At 39.3% G+C, this 22243-nt stretch overlaps 1 protein-coding gene across 2 annotated transcripts in view; it reads right to left on the bottom strand.

Annotated features, from left to right (window-relative positions):
• GPR155 (G protein-coupled receptor 155) overlaps window positions 1–10370 on the bottom strand; it is a 45876-nt gene extending 35506 nt beyond the window's left edge. For both annotated transcript variants that reach the window (XM_006744589.3, XM_031040491.2), the window contains exons 1-2: window positions 10169–10370; window positions 5511–6007 (exon numbers count right to left, since the gene is read on the bottom strand). In XM_006744589.3, coding sequence (XP_006744652.1) covers window positions 5511–5976 — 466 coding nt within the window. In that variant the 5' untranslated portion in view covers window positions 5977–6007; window positions 10169–10370. The remainder of the gene's footprint in view (window positions 1–5510; window positions 6008–10168) is intronic.
• Between the last annotated feature and the right edge of the window lie 11873 nt (window positions 10371–22243).

Genomic DNA, 22243 nt, shown 5'->3' with positions numbered 1-22243 from the left:
AGTCTCCTTGGAAGGCGGGTAGGTGGGTTGGATTAGATTTCTAGCTGTTTGTTGGTGGACATGACAGTTGGTGACCTGGTCTTGGGTTGATCAGAGCAACTTAGAGCCTTGGAGTAAGCAACCTGGTCTCCAGGCACATTTTTGGCAATGAGTTTCAAAATTCAACCTAATACATACAAAGGACAATTCATAGATGATTGGAGGCTGAGAAAGAAGGATTAAAAAAAAAAAAAAAGAACAGCCACAGTCACTGCAAAGAGAGAGGCAATCATGTGAAAAAATGTAAAAGATTAGATTTCTCAATTTACATTAAGATAAAGTTACACAGGTAGGAAAATATATTTGTTTACTTACTCAGGATACATAAGTTCAGTTAATGTCATGCACATGTCCTGTTAAAGTTATGTAACTAGATTATATAACCTTTAGAAGTCTACCTGGTTCTCATTAGCTAAAACCTACTTTTGTGTAGGATTCCATTCCCTTTTTTTTTCAGCTAAGCACATACAGGGGTCTATAATATCCCTGAAATGAAGCAGAGGCTAAACACAACATATTTGATTACATAAAATTTCACAAATTCTTTCTACTGACTTCCAAATTAGATATATGAGCTCTGTATCTCTTAGTGGTTTTCTTTCATGTTTCATAAGGTTTCATCTTTTAAGTAAAAAAAAAGCATCACTTTTGATAACTATTTCTAGACCGCTCCGCTCCTTCTGATCAGATATTCCATCTCTAAGAGAAAGGCTTCCATACCTGCCCACCACTCAATTTTTAAAATAGAGAATAAATTTTGGAAAAGCCTTGTGTTTTCAATCTGAGTTCAAGAATTTTCCCAAGTGGCCAAAATAAAATGCATAAGGTGTTTCCTTTGACGACTTTAAGCACACAAAGCCCCTTAGGTTAATGCCTTTTTCCAGAAATTTACTTTCCCGGCACTCTAGCACTTAATCACCATCTGATAATGGACTTTAGATTATTTTAAAAGCTCAATGCAAATTTGAGCAGCAGTCTTTTATTATCTATGGCTAACCCACCACCAAGTCCTCTCTTCTTTCGCCAGATCTTTTCTTTTTTCTCCTCTTGAACCACTAGTCAAAAATCTCAAAATTGGATTAATGTGTTGACCAACTTATATTCCTTTGGTTTTTCTTGACCACTCCCTTGATCCATTTTATTCACTGCTGACAATATCATTTAAATCTGAACTTTCAAAATTTCTGATTTTCCCACCGTTCTCACCTCCCACAAGAACAGCCATAAAGCTGCTTTTTTGACATTCACAGTCCAGTCTCTGCAATGGGTCCCTTACTCAGTTCATCTCTCACTATTCCTTAGAGCAAAGCCTCCAGCAGTCAGTTTAATATCGCTGTGACACCGGACTAACACTGGTTCATAATTATGAGTTCGACATGCTGATCATCATTCCCCAACTTCTTGAAGTCTCTCTTTTCTTACCTAAACCTTGCCTACAGTTTAAGGCCTGTCTCAGGTATCAGTGCTTCCCCCCAGTCTTCAATCTCTGTCATGGACCTCCTTGCCTCTGGATGGCTCTGGCGCCTTGTTTCCTATTAGTGCCCCCTCATCCCATTCTAAGTTCCTTGAAGGCATCACTTCAGAGACCACAGGCCCCAGCACAGGGCTGAGCAAATCTGAAAATACTTGCTGAATGCAATTAGCACATCAATGAATGTCAAAGTTTTCAAAGTAAAAATGTATTTTGTAACACACAGCAATTTATATCTAATTGTTCTCTCTTAGACTTGTTTCTTTTTATACCCTTTTTTTTCCTTTTTTCGCATTCTGAATATTTATAAAGCAGGTTACTAGTAGGGCATTTTGAGTCAGGTGAACAGGTATATGAAGGTAAAAAAGGTACAATCTAGTGGAAGAGAAGAAATTGGGAATAAGTAAATAATGGTCAAATCACGAGAAGAACAGGGTTTAATGTGGAAATTTCAATCCACTTCTGCCACTTGTTTGCATAATTAAAGTTACAATATTTATCTATGAATTGGCAGTGCTTTAATTACCAATCAAAAGATGGTTTTTCAAATATGAAAGACATATATGAAAGCAGTGACCTATACTAACAAATTAGATTTATAATGATTATATCAACTATTAAGTTCTAATTAATTAACACTTACAAATAAAGCTCTTGGGGGGAGGAGAGAATCCTACTATGAGGAACTAAAAGACAAAATTAGCCACCCACTGCGGCTCCTATTTTGATTCCTGCCGGGCTTCAATCCCTAGCAAACAACACAAAGACCCAGACATGATCATTCTATTATTTAATGGCATATAGTTAAATGCTTCATTTCCTTTCTGTTTACAGCTCAAGCACTAGAACATAATTATGATTAGTCAGAGTACTTATGCTATCAGCATTGTTTGAAGAATAAATTATAGGACTTAAATATGCCTTATTAGTATCTTTTAATGACAGAGGTAGGGAACCACTCTGGTTTTCTGAAATCAACATTTCGCCTTGGTAGATTCTTGGTTTCTTCTTGAACTCGTATTTCTTAAAGTTACCTTTGAAAAGAATTGTTCTAAAAAATAGCGAGCTTCTCTATTAGTCTGTTAAATGCACTGTAGCATTCTGCTACTTGAATATAGATAAATCATTTTAACATAAGTTCATAGGCTGTTATAATTGGCATAATATAGAGAAAAAGGAAAAATGAATGGCTTTTTTCTTTATTCATTAACTTATCTGCCTTCTCCCAAGTCACCCGTATATTGGACTGATATTTTGGAACAAAAGCAGTCTTAAAAAGGACATTTCTCATAAGCTATGATGCTTATCTGTTAACAAGAGAGTGGGAATTCCTGGGAGACATCACATAACAGAAAGAAAGGGTCTTCTCTCTAGAGACACAGTCTTCTCTGTTCATCCCGAGAAAGCCCAGAAGGCAGATGGGCATGGGCAGCAATAATAAATAAGCTCATTGGAGCAGATACACAGCCCTACAGCTCTGTACCACACCTTCCAATCTGCAGATATGTGAGAAAGCACTTTTGCATACACTGTTGGTTTCTGGTAAGGTTATTGTCTACAACCTAATACTACAAGAGCTCTTAAATTATTTGTAATTTAAAAACAAAAAATGACAACTCAAAATTTACAAGGATAATCATCAGGGAAATTGGACTAGCATGCTGCTGGGAACATGATTATTACCAGTTTCAGTGATCCAAGGTGGGACATTAAAAAAAAACAGTGATGAAAATAGCTGACTACATTTTTGATTTGGAGATTCTGCCTTAACATGAAAATGCGTAAGCTCATCTAATGGGTCTTTTTCCACTGCTACTCATTTTATGGAATACCTTTAGAATAATATAAAGATAAAAAAAATCTTTGATTCGCTCTGCTATTAATGGGTTACAGGCTAGTTAGGTCTTCTAAAGATTAAATGGGCATGTTATATAACTGTGTGGCATAAGAGAATGCCTAGGATTTAGAACCAAAAGACCTAGGTTTGGATCTCAGTCACATTAGCTGTGTGACCTGGGATAGACAATTAAATCTCTGTAAGCCACTCTCCTTATTTGAAAATGAGGATTAAAAATATCTGTCCTACCTCAGATAAGTATATCTATAAGAAAATACTCTATAAAGTATAAAGTTACAAATGTTAGTTCTGTTTAGTTGTGGACTTACTAATCTATGAGAACATGAAACTATATATAGTTTATGCCTAAATTAAGATAATGTAATATTTGTTAAATACTTAACACTATGATACTGAGCCACTTATAAGGTCTTTATGCCATAAATACCTTCACAAATTTACATTACTAATGCTCCTGAGGAGATGGACTTTTATTTCCAAAGTCTTTTATTGCCAAAGTCTTTATTTAAACGCTTGGTTCATTCTTAATTTTAAAATTCAATAACCTTAAAGGAACACCTTTACAGTTACTATTTATAGTTCAGTCATCTAAGAGCCCAGTTTTTCCTCTCTCATAAAACTGCTTCACTCAGAGTTATTTAATTTCTAAGATTTAGCTTCATTTCTGGTAAGCAAGATGGAGGAGGGTCAAAGGAGGAGAAAAAGGAAAAGTATACACAGTAGAATCCTTTTGGTGCCAGAGGTGAAATAATTAACAGTTTCAGTCGCGGGGGGGAGGTGCGGGGAAGAGTTTTAAAACTACTGAATAAGGAATCTGAAAGTTAATGGTAGTTTCCAGTTGTCCACTTCAATAAATTTCTTTCAGTCTCTGCTCAGAAGATACACCATCAGAGAGGCCTTTATTGACCCCCTACATCAAATAGTACCTCCTCATTCCTAGCCCTCTATACTACTTTATTTTTATGGTCCTTGTCATTACCTGATATTATTTTAATTTTTAGTTTATTTTCACATTAAAATGGAAGTCAATATGTATGAGAACTTTGTTGACAGGTGTATTCCCAGCAGGTAGCACAATCATTGGTATGTAACAGGTCCCTATGAAGGAGTGAATGAATGTATGACTATGTCCATAATATTCAGGTCCTCACATCATGATACATGGCCAAAGCACAGCATAAACTTTAATTTAAAAATAAAAATATAAAAAGTAGCTACTAAGTAGTTATGTACTTAGGGTGTTCTGGAAAAAAGAATACGTTCAAGATAGCTCAACATCCCAAATTGGTATGTTTTATCAGGAAAACACACATAGAAACATAAAATTAGGCTGCTTAAAGAGTTGGAAAGGTTAAGAAGGAAATGTTGAAAAGGTAAAAAGCCCTCAATATTTTCATTCTTACACAAGAAATTAACTTCAACTGAAGTACACTGACATTTTGAATATAATAAGCTCAACAACAAGATTTAATGTAAAACAATATATATTCTAGATGGTAAGAAAAATGAGGGAGGAAAAAAAGTCATTCATAAATTTCCACTGCTAACATTTAATAACTATTTTTATACAGACATATGTCTATCTTTCTTATATAATTTAAATCAGAATCTGATCCCTTCTGGAACCTGAACTTCTTTCGTGTGATTGCTGAGAAGAAAAAGAATATATTAGAAAGATGATTTATAAAGTTTATTTAGGTATGACTATTTATTTTAGGTCGACATTTGAAACAGCTTCAAACTCTGAAGTTGAGGAAAAAATAGAATTCATCCTAAGGTAAGAAATATTTTAGAAAAAATATGAGAGATTTTTTTAATTTTAATTTTTTTTAAGAGTTATTCACTTTTGGGGGTAGGCATTGTGGGGTGGTACAGAGTACAGAGATTTGGAATGAGGCTTGTGATTTTTTTTTTTTTTTTTAAGTAAACTCTACCCCCAATATGGGGCTCGAATTCACGGGCCCCAAGGTCAAGAGCCACATGCTTTACCAACTGAGCCAGCCAGGTGCCCCAAAAGAATTTTTTTAGATATAAGTAAATATCTATCACTAACAAATGTCTAAATAAATTAAAGAATTAAATTTTGCTACTTCATAAAACACCTGAATTTTTTAAAAACTTGAAAAATAAAAAATAACTTACCTATAGGATATCCCAATGCAAAGTCATTACTTTGTGTAGCAAAAATAGGGAATAGTCCAGCTTTGCTAAATCGACTGTCAGGACTGGCAACCAATAAGGTTAATACACATACAATGAAAAATACAGAAGCTTTGGCAATCAAGATACTATATAGGAAAGACCAATCCACATTGGAAAAATTAAGTACAACCATATTTTTGAATAATAAAGCTGGAAGTGCAAATCTGGAGACAAAATTTCCTAGTCCTTTGGCCTGTGTTGATGTTATGACATTGGCTCTTCCTGCTATGTAGCCACAAAGGACTATGCCAAAACATTCTAGTAAGGCTGGAAAAAGCCTTGTTATTGACATTGAAGGTGGGTCATTAGTGGAATTAAATCTATTCATTACTGTTGAGGACAAAGTCTTGGTCATATTGACTGCAATGGTTAAGTTCTCTGCAGGTAAATCAGAAAAAGAATCCATTTTCTTTCACCCTCCAACTCCAACCAGATCTCTGGAAAGAAAGGAAGAAAGATTCAGTGTGACAATCAACAATTAGAAGAATTCTAGTTGAAAGCATATACTGTACACTGGCAAACCTAGACTTATCAAGTGGCCAAATAAATATATATACTTTCTTCAACAACCACCAGAGAAAAATACAATGAAAAAAAAAGGGTGAGAGTGTTTGCTAACAATAACCTCTTTACTCTCAAAGGTGGGTCAGCCCAAAATATTTATGTTGCTCTTCTATTTTCAGTATCAGACATGAATAAAATAAGATCCACAAATATGACAGTTGCAGGGATACCCCCTGGCTCTCTCCCATGATCCAAACTTGAGCTCCACCTAGTGGGTAAGAGCATGGGGCCCACAGAGCCTCTCCTGAATGTCCACCTGCATCCAAATTCTCTGGAAATTTCAGTGCTCAAGGCTACATACCAGATAGGAGAGTCCTGTCTAGCCTGTGGTCATACCTGAGTAGAGGACAGGAAGAAGCGTTTAGTAAACTATCACATAGCAACTTTATTTCTTATTTTTATTTATTTATTTTTTTAAAGATTTTTATTTATTTTTTGACAGAGAGAGAGACAGCGAGAGAGGGAACACAAGCAGGGGGAGCCAGAGAGGGAGAAGCAGGCTTCCCGCCCAGCAGGGAGCCCGACGCGGGGCTCAATCCCAGGACCCTGGGATCATGACCTGAGCCGAAGGCAGACGCTTAATGACTGAGCCACCCAGGCGCCCCTATCACATAGCAACTTTATCCAGTAACTTTCCTCATCTGTGAAATGGCAATAATAATACCTACCTCACTGGGACTTGAGATTATTCAAGTCCTTAGAATCACACCCGGCACAAAGTAATCACTTAACAACAGTTAAATACAACTTTTGGTAGCCCATAAAAGAGAATGAAAGAAAAAATGATGGCATCCCACCAGGCTACCCTTAGCTCCATTTAGAGTGGTCTCATATATTTGCCTTCTTGAATGCCCCATAGTCCCTTTGTGTCACAGGGACTTTGTACATGCAGTTCAGTGTAAAATGTTCTCTTCTCTACTTGCCACTGTCTATATAATAACATCTATTCACCCTCTAAATCATATAGGTCAGGAGTTGTTTTACCACATAAGGCTTCACTAACCCCATAGCTAGGTCTTTCTTAAATAGAATCATGTTCCTTACCTGTAGGCTACTTTTCTCAGTTTGTAATTATACTATGCATTAGAGTGACTATTTGATTTATGTCTATCTCTTTCACTAGACCTTAAGTGCCACAGAAGTAGGGACTCTGCATGTTTTTGCTCACTGTTGTATCCCTAACACCTAGCACGGTGCCTGGCACACAGGAGGCACTAATAGATATGTTAGAGTTTACATATATATACACATATGTGTGTATATTATATAATTAATTATGTAATGATGAATGACTAAAATACTGATCTGCTCTTAAACCTTTCACCTTTTAGTGGATCAATGTTCTCCTTTAGGAACTATCTAGGTCATGGACAGAAAACTTTTCTTCCTGAATGATAAAGTAGTCTAAGTTTTTCACTGTAGCAACAGGCCCAAGACCACAAGGTGTGTTCTAAAATGTTCTAAAGCTGTTCATAAATGTTTAAGAACACAAAATGTGTTGTAAAATGTTCTAAAGATGTTCAGAAAATGCTAGAGCAAGAAAATATTTTATGCTAGCATTACAATACTTATCAGACTCCCTTCTTGCTGCCAGGGACACAATGAATATGAGGTTTGGGCAACTTTGCAACTAATCAGCTTTAATTAGTAACTTGAAATTAATATGGTGACAACTGCCAACTTCTAAGTGATTATTCTGGGTTGACCATCTAAAGTGGCCTTATATAAGGTAGAAAGTAAAAATGCCCATGATTCCTGAAATTTACAATGCCAATGGGTAAGTTTTCAAACACCCACATGACATAATAAAGACTCAGCAGGCCAGAGACCAGCAACAACTGATACACGGGTGTGGACATGATAATTTTCTCTGTGCTACCCTCATATAAACTGAACCATTTAAAAACCTTACGTTTAATTTGGATCAGGACAAGTATTTTTCTACCAGGATTAGATAGGAGTGGTTAATATACACAAAACTACAATAATCACATACTTGAAGTTTACCAAATATGCATCAAATTATATCCTGGGAAAGCTAATGGTTGGGATAGGTACCATTATTTGAAGTAAGGAGCTGATAAACAAGGGTGTTAAACATTTGGAGCCCCTAACAGGTACGGACTTGAAAAGGCAATGCTAAAGAATAAGGTGATAAACTCGTCCAGCCTTATGTTATTTCTTTAAAGTACCCCATATTTGTTTGCCTGGAATATTAGTAACTCATACTGCTCACTACCCCTTATTTGTACCACACTCACAAATCAATGTATTACAATAATTTTTTAACCAACAGTTTTAACTAAAATAGTGGTAGTTCACTGAAAAGAGTCCAATAGACCTGAACCCAGTTTGGGGACTTATAACTTATCAACTCTTTGGGCAAGTTAAATATCCTCTCTGAACCTTAGCCTCTTCAACTATAAAATGAGAGTAAAAACCTCCTTAAAGGTCTATTGTGAGGATTGGAGACCTCATACACAGCTTTTCACAGAGTAGGTCTTTAAGAAATGGTAGCAACTGCTATTAGGAGTGTGGTCATAATGAGAATGGTAACAAATTAAATATAATTCATTGTCTTATGCCCCTTCTTCAAACGTGGTATTAAAGATTCTCCACCTAAAATAGAGAGATGGGATGGGTCATAGGTTACCAGCTTTTGTTTCATACCAAACAACTAAGAGGAGTTCAATTTAATTCAGTTTGATCTTAAGTCGTTTTTATCAGGGAAGGGAGAGATCTTAATTTTCATCAAGGTGATGGTCAAATAGTTGTAGCACTGCCCAGGATTAACTCTAAGTTAGTCAAAAATGAAGAGAAAAACTTTGAAAAGTAATCTGCCCTTTCTCAGGAAGATACTTTTAGTGTTCCTCAACATTATAAAAGCAATACTTGCTAATAGAGGGAAGGTTGAAACAACTGAAAAAGCACTTACAAAGGTTTCTTATCCATTTTCCCCCCCAATGGGAAGAGTATATGCTTTTTAAAGCATTCTTTGAAAATGAACAGGAACCACAGCAATGGAAGTTTTTGTAAAAAATTGCATCCAGTCTTTTCATCTCATTAAAAACAAGGGTTGCTAACCGAACAAACAAGCTGACCTATCACGGTAAAAGACTGCTCACTGGCCACTCACTGGGGTGAGGAGTTGAGAAATGCTATATACAACTCCCTTCTAGCCACTGATAGTTGGTTGAGATAACATGAAGGAACCACTGAAACTAAACAACTACCATTGCTAACGAAAATGGGGCAGAGGGTTCTGATTTATTTCAAAGAGAAAGCTTTGAAACACCCAATATCCATTATCCTGTGGGAAAATCGTGACATAGTATGATACTATTAAAGCACTCTTCAACATCAACATCACACCATCCGCCCACTCCCACCTACTTGCAGAGGACCAAATGTCCTGCCTAGAGACCTAGGGTGGGGAGCGCTGAGCACCGCCTCTTCCCTTGTCAGCAGGGACAGACTTTGGCCCTCTAAGATAAGGATGTGGAGAGTCCTTAACGGAGCAGGCTGCCCAGAGACCAGCTGCCACCCAAAGCCGGGGCAGACAGCAGACTGGGGTCTGTGCCTGGGATAAAAAGTTGGTCTCTCAGCTTCCCCAGGGCATGGGAATCACAACATCATGGTATCTGACACGCTCCAAAAAGGGGTAAGGAAGAAAATTTGGTGCAGCGCTCCAGGTACCCGGGCAAAAGCTCCCAAGAAGGCAGATACTGAGGCCAGCCCGTCGGGATAAAAGGAAGAGTCCGAGAATGACAGCATGGACGTACGAGCAATGAGGCGCTCCTCAAACCGGGGTATGACAGTTCTGTCACTGGAGGGGACAAGTGGTCCCTTCCCCTACGTTAAGTCTTCCGGAGGTCCTAAAAGCGGGGCAGACGCAGGCAGCGGACTGCACGCCGGGGTGCCAAGGGCGGGGCACTGCCCACCTGCCCAGACCCGAGGGGCGGGGATGGGGGCACGAAGGGTACGCAAGGCCGAGCCAGGGCGGGGCAGGTCCGCGCCCCAGGGCCCCATCTCACCTGCTACGTCTGCAGCCCCGGGGCCGCGAGAAAAGAGTCGATGCTCGTGATGGACTAAGCAGGGAGGAAATCACCGTCATCTCCCACCCCAGCCCTCTTCACCGAGAGCTGCGGGCTGCTGGCGGCCGACGGTAGCAGCTCTGTCACGTTCCGAGAAAGTGAGGTGCAGGAGTACTGTGGTCAGGTCAGCTCCTCCCCGCGCCGGCCGCGCGGCCCCGCCCCGCCCCGCCCCACCTTGAGGCCCCGCCCCCGGCCTCGAGTCTTCAAGCTGCACCGCCCTGGGAACGTCCAAGCTTCACGGCCCCTTGTCCCGCCTTGAGGCCCCGCCCCTCGCCTCGAGCCTCCGAGCGCAAGTCCTCGGCCCCACCTCAGGCTCCGCCCCCGCCGCGAGGCTCCGAGCCGCACGGTCCTCTGTCCCGCCCTCGGCGTCAAGATGTGGGGGACACACGGTCCCCGGCTCCGCCCCCGCGCCGCCCGCTCCGAGCCGCTCAGCAGCGAGACTCCGGCGGCGAGACTTCCGGCTGCCGGGCTCTTGCAAAATGGCGGCTGCTGTGGGGACGTTTCCAGTCTCGTTTTCCTCGCCCTAAATTCAGATGCGGAAGCCTCTCGTTTTTCTGCCTAACGCCCAACCCCTTGTGATCCGCTAATTTCATATGTGGGTTTGACTAGTCGTTTTATAGCACGGAGTTTAAAAATCAGATCTGGGCCAGAATCCTGCCTTCCTCCTTTCCCAAGGCAGTGTGACCTTCACCTTCCTAAATTAGGGACTAAAATGTCTATAAAGCTTCGGCCCCATGCTTGATTTGGGTAGAATAAGCGCTTAGTCCCTGACTACTTGTGTCTCTGTTGTCGGGGAAACTACATGTTTATCTCGTCACTGTACTGAGAAGAAATTTGTTAAATTGGTGGAAAACTTCCTGAGCTTGAAATGAAGGGGTCCCAAAGATAGAGCTCCAATTTGAAACCCGAAGAAACTTGGTATTTGCATTAGTCTTTTGGAATCAAAATTATTTCGATTTTAAGATATTTATGATATGATTCCACTTAATATCTCCACAGGCATCTGTCCTTTGTAAAGCCTCTAATTTGCCTTGCATCCAACTTTTTTGGGGGGGGTGGTGGCAACTTCAGATGTCTTCCTATCATCTTAGTAGTTTTTGTGCAAAGATACAAAAAATGTATGGCTTGAAAACTCACAGTAAGCTAAGGTTAAAGGTTCTGAAAACTAAGCAGAAGAAAAATGAGCAGAAACAAACTATAGAAAAGTCATGCATTCTATTCCTGTTCTCACTTCACCTTTGTTCTCCATCTTCACTCTTAACTGCCTTCTTTTTTTCCCCTTGAATCTGGCTACTTTTTTTTTTTAAATCTGAGTGTATTATCTCAAAGCTAAAAAGGATTTCTGTTTAGAAAATATGAAGACTTCGTTCAATTAAATAAATACTTAACTGAGTTTTGACTTTCAGGAGAATACATGAAGATATACCTGGAAAGGTAAGTTAAGGTCAGCCTCTAGGAGGTTCTTTAGGTTAGTCTTAGAATAGGGCCTTGCCTTATCCTCTGACCACAGTAAAACCATTAAATATGTTTTGACGGGAATGTGTTGTAATGATTACATTGTTTTTGGATATGCAATCTGGAAGCTTTCCCAGGATTCGTTGAAAAAGAGACTGGAGGTAAGAGAAGCAGATGACTTTGGGAAGAACCTAGACACTAGAAAATGAAGATATATGTACTTTGGAGTGATGATAATGAAAAAAGTGGAAACAGCCTGAGAGACATTACAAAAGAAGAGCTGATGGGACTGGATTACTGATAGGGCCAAAGAAGAGGAAGGAGATAATGAACTGAAGTCCTTACCCCATTACAGTAAGGAAAAGGAATTGAGCTAGACAGCCTCTAACAGTCTTCCTAGTTCTAAAGTCCCATTATTTTCTATCATCCTATTAGCTGAAGATGAAAGGAAGAAATATTTCAAATGAGAGAAGCAGTTACAAGAAGAAAATAATGAATTTGATTTTAGGTCTAAAATCTAAAACCTTGAGAAATTATCTAGTTCAGTCTCTCTCTTTTTTTTAAAGATTTTATTCATCCATTTGAGAGAGAGAGAGAATGAGCGGGGAAGAGGGGCAGAGAGAGAGGGAGAAGCAGACTCCCTGCTGAGCAGGGAGCCTGATGTGGGGTTTGATCCTAGGACCCTGGCAGAAGCTTAACCAACTGAGCCACCCACGTGCCCCTCAGTCTCATTTTTTGAAGGAGTTGTCATCATTCTCTCCATCTGAGGTCCTGGAGATTCAGCAGTTGATCTAAGAACACCCAACTAGTTGGTGCAAGACATTGGGAATATAAGTGCTCACTCTCCTGTGAACTAACTGCTCCTGAAGGTATCAGCACATGTAAATAGAGATTTCTGATAGACACCTAGAAAGAAAACAGAAGCTCAAGAGAGAGAAAGAATAGAGCTAAAGATAAGATTGGAGATATCTGTATGGAGTGGATAAGTTTTCTGAGAAGAGCAGGTTGTGGGGGGAAATTCTAGGAACAAAGTGTATACAGAGATGAAAGACCTCGTTAAAAAGTCATTCTTAGATAATTACTGGTGAATGCCATAAGAAAACCATTTAATTTCACTATCATATCTGCTAATCAGGCTGTGAGATGCTGATCTACATATATTATTAACTGAAAAAAGGGAAGAAAAGCTAAAAATTATTCAAACTCATGGAGAAAAACTGTATGTTAATCTTAACTTCCACTTGTAAATAACAGGACCTGTACCTTCATACACACTGATACCCTCATTTCCCTCAACTCCAGCTGGTCAAGACTGACAGGAGGAATAAACCAAGTGGTTTGTATAATGGCAAGGGTCATGTAGGTATATGCTGAGGCAGTGTGGTGTGATGTAGATTCCTGGTGAATTGTACTTTTTTTCCAAAATCAAGTAGTTCTAATGTTTGGGTTTTTTTCTGATTATGAAAGTAATAATAATTATAAAATATTCAGATAATAGAAAAAGGAATGAAGAAAGTGAAAGTCACAACACCTACAGATAACTAAGATAACTTCTGTTAACATTTTACTATGTATGTATCTTTTTTCTATGCATATGTAGATTATTTAAGAAAAATAGGATCATATAATACATATGACTTTTTATATACATGGTTTTTAATAACCTTTTAAATTTTATTTTTTTTAAACATTTTATTTATTTGTCAGAGAGCACAAGCAGGGGGAGTGGCAGGCGGAGGGAAGAAGCAGGCTCCCCGCTGAGCAAGGAGCCAGACACTGTACTCAGTCCCAGACCCCGGGATCATGACCTGAGCCAAAGGCAGATGCTTAACTAACTGGGCCACCCAGTCGTCCCTAACCTTTTAAATTTAATAATGTATAATTAACATTTCATCCATACATCCAGATCTATATAATTTTTAATACCTATTAAGTATTCCCTATTGAAATTCTGAGAATGATCTTCCTTGAAAAAGTAGCACTGTGGGCCATCCAGAGAGTCTAATCAAAGATCAGCGAAGAGGAAGACATATGTCTAATATGATTTCTTTAAAAATATTTAGTTTCTTTAAAACTCCCCATCACGTTTCCAACAGCACCAGTTTCACTTTAGGGATACATATGATTCCAGAGAAGCTGACATCATTCTGCCTTCAGAGGTGATGAAACTAACCTTGGCTATCCAATAAGTACATTTCATCCCTTTGGACTCAGTGATTGAGTCAGGGTGGGCATTGGCTCTAAGGTAGTTTGAAGCATGACTCTTAGGACTTTTGCTGAGAATGCTGAGGTTCTCTTGCTTGCTGGACACGGGAAGATGCTGGCAGCCATCTTGGGATCATGAGAGGAGCCAGTCTTAGGATGATGCAGACACCAAGGAAGGCACAGCACAGAGAAAGAAATAAACAGGTCCTTGATGACATATTGAGTTATAGAATCAAGCATCATCTGAAGCCATGACTGGCCTGAAGCCTATAGACTTCTCATTCACGTGAGCCAATCAGTTTTCTTTATTGTTTAAACAAGGCTGAATTGGGTTTTCTGTTGCTTGAAATCAGATGTATAGAAAAAAATTCTAGAAGAAAATGCCAACAGTAAATACCCCTGAGTAGTAAAAATACACATGATTTTTTTTCTTTGTAGAATAGTACCCAAAATTTCTACCCCCAAAAAGTACATTAATTTTATCAAGAAAAAGCATGAAATAAGTCATAAAGTGTATATTTGGTTATGTGGAAATGGTGAATAATATCTAATAGCAAGTATTTTTCTAAAACAAATTTGAAAGTCACTACTGTATATTAAACTAGATAGGTATACAAAATTCACCCATAAAATAGAACAATTTTAGAGCATTGATACCATGCAATATATGAATTTATACAAGGCTAAGGCTAATTCTTTACAAGGTTGATCTTTGTATCCTTAGTTGTTCCATAAATGGTTTTTGAATGATTAGTTAAAACATAATTGCCTACTAGCTATCAGGATGTTAAAACATACTTTTATTCAATGGTAACTATTTGATATAAGCAATTGTGGGATAGCTTTTTTAGAATAGCTGGATTTCTTATTTTTTCCAGCTTTTCACTTGGCCCAGGCTTATAGCCTTATTTAAATATTCTCCGAAATTGTGCATTTTTTTGTTGTTGTTGTTACCTTAAATACTAAAATAATTTAATTTCTGGTCTGTCAAGATAAAGCCCTGAAAATTACCTTTTAATATACACATAAAATATATGTGTGTGTGCATATATATACAAATATATATACATACATACATATATATACACACGCATATATATACATATATATGGACGTGTGTTTGTGTTTTTGTAAATACGTAATTACTACCTCCCTTTCAATCCGCTATTAAAATATTCTTACAGAGCTTCCAGGTTGGTGAACCCATGGAGATGCTATAAGAGTGGCATTCCCAGAGAGGACATGGCAGCTTGGCACCCCTTCCCACATACCTTGTCCTATGCATCTCTTCCATCTGGATGTTTATCTGTATCCTTTATCATATCCTTTTATAATAAACTGGTAAATCAAAAAAATATACATATGTATATTTTTACAAAAGCAGTGAGGGAAAGTGGAATCTAAACATCTCACCTTGTTATTGATCTTATTGGGTAAGGCTCAAATGTGGTTAAATAGGCAGAGGCTTTTATCTGGGCAAGCATGTAAGAGGTTAAGCAGAAAGCTAAGCAGAAATCAGAAAGTTAAGTGTTATTTGATTAGGAAACTGAAAGTTAAACGACTTAGGTAAGATAGGGTACAGAAATCACAGAGTAGAAGCATGATGGCTTTGGGGGCCCATCCAATTGCTTCAGGACTTAGCTTCTTGATATTTGTGGTTTTGTTTTGACCACATCTTTTTTTTTGAAAGGGGTTAAAGATCAGAAACATGAAAATGAAAAACAAAAAAATATTCCTGGTTTTACTGCTAGTTTGCTCACTTAAAATTGTGCTCACAGACAAAATTTATTTTATAGGCTATTATTAAAGGAAGACTCGTAAATGTTTAAGCATTTTGTAATTTAAGTAACTTCTAAGATGAAAAACTATAAAATTAGCCAATGCTGTAAAGTTATATAAAGAGGAAGTAGAGAGAGCTTCAGATTTAACTTTGACTTTGGAGTAAGAAGTTCTTTGGCTGACTCTAGTTAATACATGGGTAGAACTTTTGAGGAAATAGCTAGCTCAAAAGAAGTCTAACACATCCTCAGCAAACAAGTAAGCACAGATCGCAGAAGCATTCTTCCAGTAGAGTATAGTATGTCAGGGGTTCTAGTTCCCTTCCCTCTTTGGATGGGCAGGTGCTCTATCTGTGTTGATTTCCATAGTATCCTCAGGGCCTGGAACAGTGCTTGGCACATAGTAGACACTTGATAAATATTTGTTGACCTACTAACTCTTGAAATGCCAGCTATGCAAGTTTGTAAAGTCTCTGTATTTAGAGAAGCACTTAGAATGGAAATACCTGCTCTTATAGTACTTCTTTCAACTATCAACCAAAATAACTGACAAAGAGAAGGATCAGAGCTCAAGTCTGTGTGGCAGTAGAGGAGTCAGATCATTTTTGTGGCTGAAACACAATCAATCATGGGAGTATCATCTTTGGTTGTGATATAGACGAAGTATGATAAATAGTGTCCCAGTAGTTAATTCTACAAGTCTTTAAATGTCCCCAGAATTCCAGAACTTATTTAGAAACCAAGTTAGAAAGAGGCCTGGGCACTAAATTTGGAGATGGTTGTTCTTGGAGGATAAGTTGGTAAAAGTAAGCTTCTCAGTGCAGCGTTATTTGCCATCCAGACTTCTATAGCTAATAGCATGATTAACTATATCCTCAAGCCTGGCTTATTTGTTTTCATGGCCTAACTCAAACCCACTTTCATGGGTTTATTATGCTGAAATATTTTGGAGACAAGATGTTTATAATAATGTTAAAATTTGATAAATTCCTAGAAGGTTCTTAGAAATTTCATTTTATATGTTGCCTCAGCAGCTGGTCAAGGACTTTTTTTTTCTTTAAACATAATGGTCTTTGTCAAACCAAGAACTAATATTAAGAGTTCAAGCCCAATATTTGCCATAGTGAATGGAATTGTTTATTTTAGAGGCAAAAGAAGATTATCCCTGAGGGCAATTAAAACAGTTTTTAGAAATCTTCAAACCATAAGCAGTGATCCCAGTGAAGAAGCATCTCCCTGAATATCTCTTTTCGACTACTGTAATCTTGCTTATCCAACCATCTGTGTCAAAAATTAGAATACAATATGTCCAAAATTCCTGCGCTAACTTCAGAAGGTGGTAAGCAGGAAAGGAATGACCTCTGTTACAGGGTGTTTAGCCTGTGTGGGGAGGTTGAAGAAGAAAAAGCCTTTGTGGGAGTAGCTAGACATTTTTTAAAAATGTAGTGCATTAGTGGAAGTAATTACAAAGTAACCCGAGGAAGAGAAATTTGTCTCCTTCAATCCTAGAAAGAGAAATAAGAGAACCTTTATATCAGTCCCACTGAGATTAAACAACCAATAGGGAAGCTGTTGGGAAGGAGACAGCTGGTGCAGAGATTATGCTATAGGTAATATTCTATAAAAGGAGAAAGGGAGGAGGGCTAGCCTTTAGACACTTCCTCCTATCCTCTTTTAGGCCTCAATCTTGTGCTTTCAAGCACTCTGTCATTTTTTCTTTCTCAGCATTTTCTCATCTTCTCAGTCTTCCCATTTCATTATTATAAGCCAGCGAGTTGGTGCTAACAAGCTACCTGCTTGCTGTATGCATGATTTGTTAATATGACTTGCATGTAAGTGTGGGTTACTGATCGAGGACATGGAGAGTCAAGTGCGCAAATAGTTGGAAGAACATAAGGGCGGGGATCAGTCATAAGGATTGAGGTACAGAGTAGTATGAAACAAAATGCTTAGTCATAGTCAGGAGTCCACAGGTCTGTAGGAGTAGGTCTCAATCAGGACTTCACACCAGAATCACTTGGGGAATATATATTTTAAAAATGTAGATGCCAGGGCCGCAGCCAGACTTACTAAATCAATATCACTGCGATCAGGTCCAAGATGTGAATTTTTTTTTCTAGATTCTGTGGATGATTCTAATGTCAATTACTATTTAAGAGCTACTCATTTAGGGAATAAACTAGAAGTTCTACATCTGTTTCAAGGGCAGGCAAGAATATTTGTCTTAGAGGAAAACAAAAAATTTTTCTAGAATCTCAGTGCTCTATCAGGAGAAGTGTGTTCTCATGATAGGAAAAAGGGCACATTGAGTCTGGCAACTTCCTTCAGAAATCCATTTCAATAGCTGTTTTCCTATCAGGATGTCGTTCCTCATGTGAAACCTATTTTTTTTGTTTGTCCTTTGTAGAGAAAAGCAAAACAAAGCAAAACAGATCACTGTCTTTGTGTCTTGTGTATACACACTATTTCTTCACTATAGTGCCTTTATCAAATCCCAGTCAGAAAGTTGCTGGTGAAAATGGATGAAGTAATTTCATGGCACACTCAATAATGAAGCCAGTACATTTACTGTGTTGTGGATTGTGTAGCAACCCCAGTGCAGTCATTTCACAGTCTCTGAAAACTTCAGTTTTTGAGAAACAGTCATAATTTCTCTTATCTTTTGGCAGAGATGTTATTTTCTAAAATATGGCTTTTTACTAATCTTTCCTTTATAACTTGCACATTTGGTGTCTTATTTAAAAAACCCTCGCTTGCGTCAAGGTCATAATAATATTCACCTACATTTTCTTCTAAAAGTTAAAAGTCTTTTAAAAAGTTGTTATTCTTTGTACCATTTTTCTTTTTCTTTTTTTTAAAGATTTTACTTATTAGAGAGAGAGAGAGTGTGAGTGCACACAAGTGGGGGAGGGGCAGACGGAGAGGGAGAAGCAGACTGCCCACTGAGGGCAGAGCCAGATGTGGGCCCTGCAGAGCCTATGCAGGGCAATGGTGGGGAGGGGAACGATGCGGGGCCCATGCAGGACTCAGGGCCAACACCAGGCAGAGCCCAGGACCCTGTGATCATGACCTGAGCCAAAGTCAGATGCTTAACCCACTGAGCCACCAAGGCACCCCCTTTGTACCATTTTTCAAATTCTCATATATTATTAAAGCCCCACTCTAGATTCAAAGTGAAGAAAGTTCCTGCCCAATACAGAGAAGAATACTTCTGTAGCTCCTGCTATAGGGTCTAGATCAAAAAACCCTCAAGGGAGAATAAAATGAAATAGGATGTACAAAGAGATAAAAATCTGTAGATAGCAGAGCAATATCACCTCATGGAAATACAAATGATCTTAGAGTCAATGTATATTTCTCCTAGAGATACAGAAGAGATGAGGCCTTAAGGCTTGAGAAGAATAAGCATATGCAGGACGTGTGAACTAATGGCTGCTAATCATGCTGTGGATATGCTTATTATATGTTTGTCAAATGTCCAGCAGGGATATACTTACCATCTGTTTGTCAAATGTCTGGCGGGGCCTTTAGGATGCCCTTGAGGAAAAGTAACTTTATAGCTCCGTGTCAGCTCTGTTTAAAGACCAACTATCTAGAAGAAAGGAATCTTTTGATTAAATTCCTGGAAGGTGTTCCACATCTGAACCCTGCTCTGGCCTCCCATACCCACATACTTCCCCAGGCCCTTGGCTCAACCTCAGAACTGGTTGTTGGAATTTGGGCTCCGACTCTTGTGGTCCTCTATGAACGTCTATTATCTACTGTCTTTTGCAAGATTGCATCAGACACCCAGTTGTGCCCACCCGTGATTGATTTGGCTCACTTGTACACTCTGCTCTATCTAATCAGAATCATAGGGCCTTCATAGAGGATCCTTAATACCATTTCAACCTGATGAGAATAAGCTTCCAACCATAACTTTCCAACTGTTACCTTTTGGAGACGATTACTTGCACTGGCAAATCCAAACCTTTTGGATATGTTCCATATTCTCAAAGGGTTTAATTGGCAATCTTCCCAGCAAAAGAGGCATTTCTATCGATATAAAATACGGTTGATCCTGGAGCAACATGGATTTGAACTATGGGGGTCCATTACATGCGGATTTTTTTGGTAAATACAGTACAGTACTGTAAATGTAATTTATGATTTTCTTAATAACATTTTATTTTCTCTAGCTTGCTTTATTATAAGAATACAGTTTATAATACATGTAACGTACAAAATATGCATTATTGACTGTTTCTATTATCAGTCAGGCCTCCAGTCAGCAGGCTACTAATAGTTAACTTTTGAGTGAGTCAAAAGTTATGCACAGATTTTCAACTCTGTGAGGGATTGGCACCCTAAACACCATGTTGTTCAAGGGTCAACTGTAATCTGTTTTCAAAGGTGTGACCTGTGTGTTAGGCTACCGTGGGCTTGAAAAGCACCACCCTTTATGAGACCCTGTTTTCCTCTCACCTAGTGAATTGGATAGTTGGGTGGACTGAAGGATGATTCCACTTCTCACCAGTTGCAGCTTTCCCTACCGTCTCTGAGAAGTGTTACTGCTGTCACTGTAACCTTGGCCAGGATAAGATGGACCTATGCATGGGAGGGAGAACATACAGGATCGGTTCAGCTGCCTTGGCTGGTTAAGCAGATGGCTCTTTCCTTTCTCACTACTTTGCGGACCTTTCCCCAACTCTGCCTTCTCAGTAAAAAAGCACAGCCTGACAATTCTTTAATTTCTGCCACTTTCAAATTCTCTCTGCCTGGGTAGCCCCCAAATCTGAGGCCTTGCCATCTGGGATCCCCCCAAATACCCTTCTCTCCTAAAATCACTGCCTATGGGTGCTCATCTGTGCCATGCCGCAAAGCCCCCATGTGTTAGCATTCTACACAGAAGCAGGGTTTGTGCCTGGGGAGCTCGTAGGCCACATAGATCTCATCTGTCACCAAAGTCCCTGCAGAAGCCAGTTAGCTTAACTTCAAGAATTGTATGCCTGGAGTTCATTTCCACTTTCTCCACAGTCCCAGCTTAGCTATCACCACTCCTAGTGTTCCCTCTCTGCTGGTAATCCTCAACCTGACCAACCCTTGAGTTACAGTTTCTCTGTAAGCCCCAAAAAGTATTATAGTCACTCAGAGTTTGCAGTTCTGTCCTGGGCGTACAGACCAGATCACTTAGTAGTGGTAGCATCATACCATCGGGACATCCTCAGTAGCTCTCCCCATCCTATGCCAGAAGTCAGGATGTGCCCATGACCCAGTTAAGTCTTAGTGTGAGTGAAACTTCTGCCTCCTCAGAAATTCCCCAGCTCTAGGAGAGAGGCATTCATCGAGGCTCCCTAGATGCTGTTCCTCTTGCGAGGAAATTCACCGTGGTGGACTTTTTGGGTCCTGCACTATCAGGGACAATATGCATGTTATGCATGTTATATTAGTTTTCTATTGTTGCTGTAACAAGTCACCACACACTTTGTGGCTTAAAATGATACAGACTTATTATCTTACAGTACTGGAGATCTGAAGTCCAAAATCCTTCTCCTTTGGCTAAAGTCAAGGTGTCAGCAGGGCTGGTTTCTTCTGGAGGCTCTAGGGCAGAATCTCTCCTTGCCTTTCCAGCTTCTAGAGGCTGCCCACATTCCTTAACTTATGACCCCCTTTCTCCATTTCAAAATCAGCAGTGTTGCATCTCCCTGACCTTTCTTCCGTAGTCACATTCTCCTTCTGACCACAGTTTGGGAAGGTTCTTCACTCTTAAGGATTCATATGAGTAGATTGGATCCACCTGGGTAATCCAGAATAACCTCCCCATCTCAGTGTCCTTCACTTAATCACGCGTTTGCTTTGTGTACTTTTTTCCAAGTTTCTTTGGTCATGTAACGTATTCACAGGTTCTGGGAATAGAGAATGGACATTTTAGGAAGGTCATTATTCAGTCTACCATACATTTTTTCGTAGGAACACCAACAAACAGATTATTTACAAACTGAATTACTACCATCCTGTAAGAGCATAATTACTCCTAATGCTCTAATCCCAACTAGATTATAAACCCCTATTTTTGGTCCTTAGCATTTAGCTCAGTGCCCTGTATACAATCAGTGTTCAACAGAGGTTTGTTTATAAGAAACCTAGAGAGAGAGAGAGAGAGATACACAGACACAGAAAGTATACATAAAACAACCTACTGTGGGATGCCTGGGTGGCTCAGTCAGTTAAGAGTCTGCCTTCAGCTCAGGTCATGACCCCAGAGTCCTGGGATCGAGTCCTGCATCGGGCTCCTGGCTCAGCGGGGAGCCTGCTTCTCCCTTTGCCTGCCGTTCCCCCTGCTTGTACTCTCTCTCTCTCTGACAAATAAATAAATAAAATCTTTAAAAAAACCCACAAGGGGGGCGGAGCAAGATGGCGGAGGAGTAGGAGACCTGGATTTCGTCTCCTCTCAGGAATTCAGCTGGATAGCGATCAAACCATTCTGAACACCTACAAACTCAACAGGAGATGGAAGAAAAGAAGAGCAACAACTCTCTCATCAGAAAAGCGACCACTTTCTGGAAGGTAGGACGTGCGGAGAAGTGAATCCGAGGCG

The sequence above is a fragment of the Leptonychotes weddellii genome, chromosome 3 (assembly GCF_054177405.1).
Source record: "Leptonychotes weddellii isolate Sample4059 chromosome 3, ASM5417740v2, whole genome shotgun sequence".
NCBI classification, from domain to species: domain Eukaryota; kingdom Metazoa; phylum Chordata; class Mammalia; order Carnivora; family Phocidae; genus Leptonychotes; species Leptonychotes weddellii.
The sequence above is the reverse complement of the archived record's forward strand: the minus strand, read 5'-3'. Positions and strand labels throughout refer to the sequence as shown.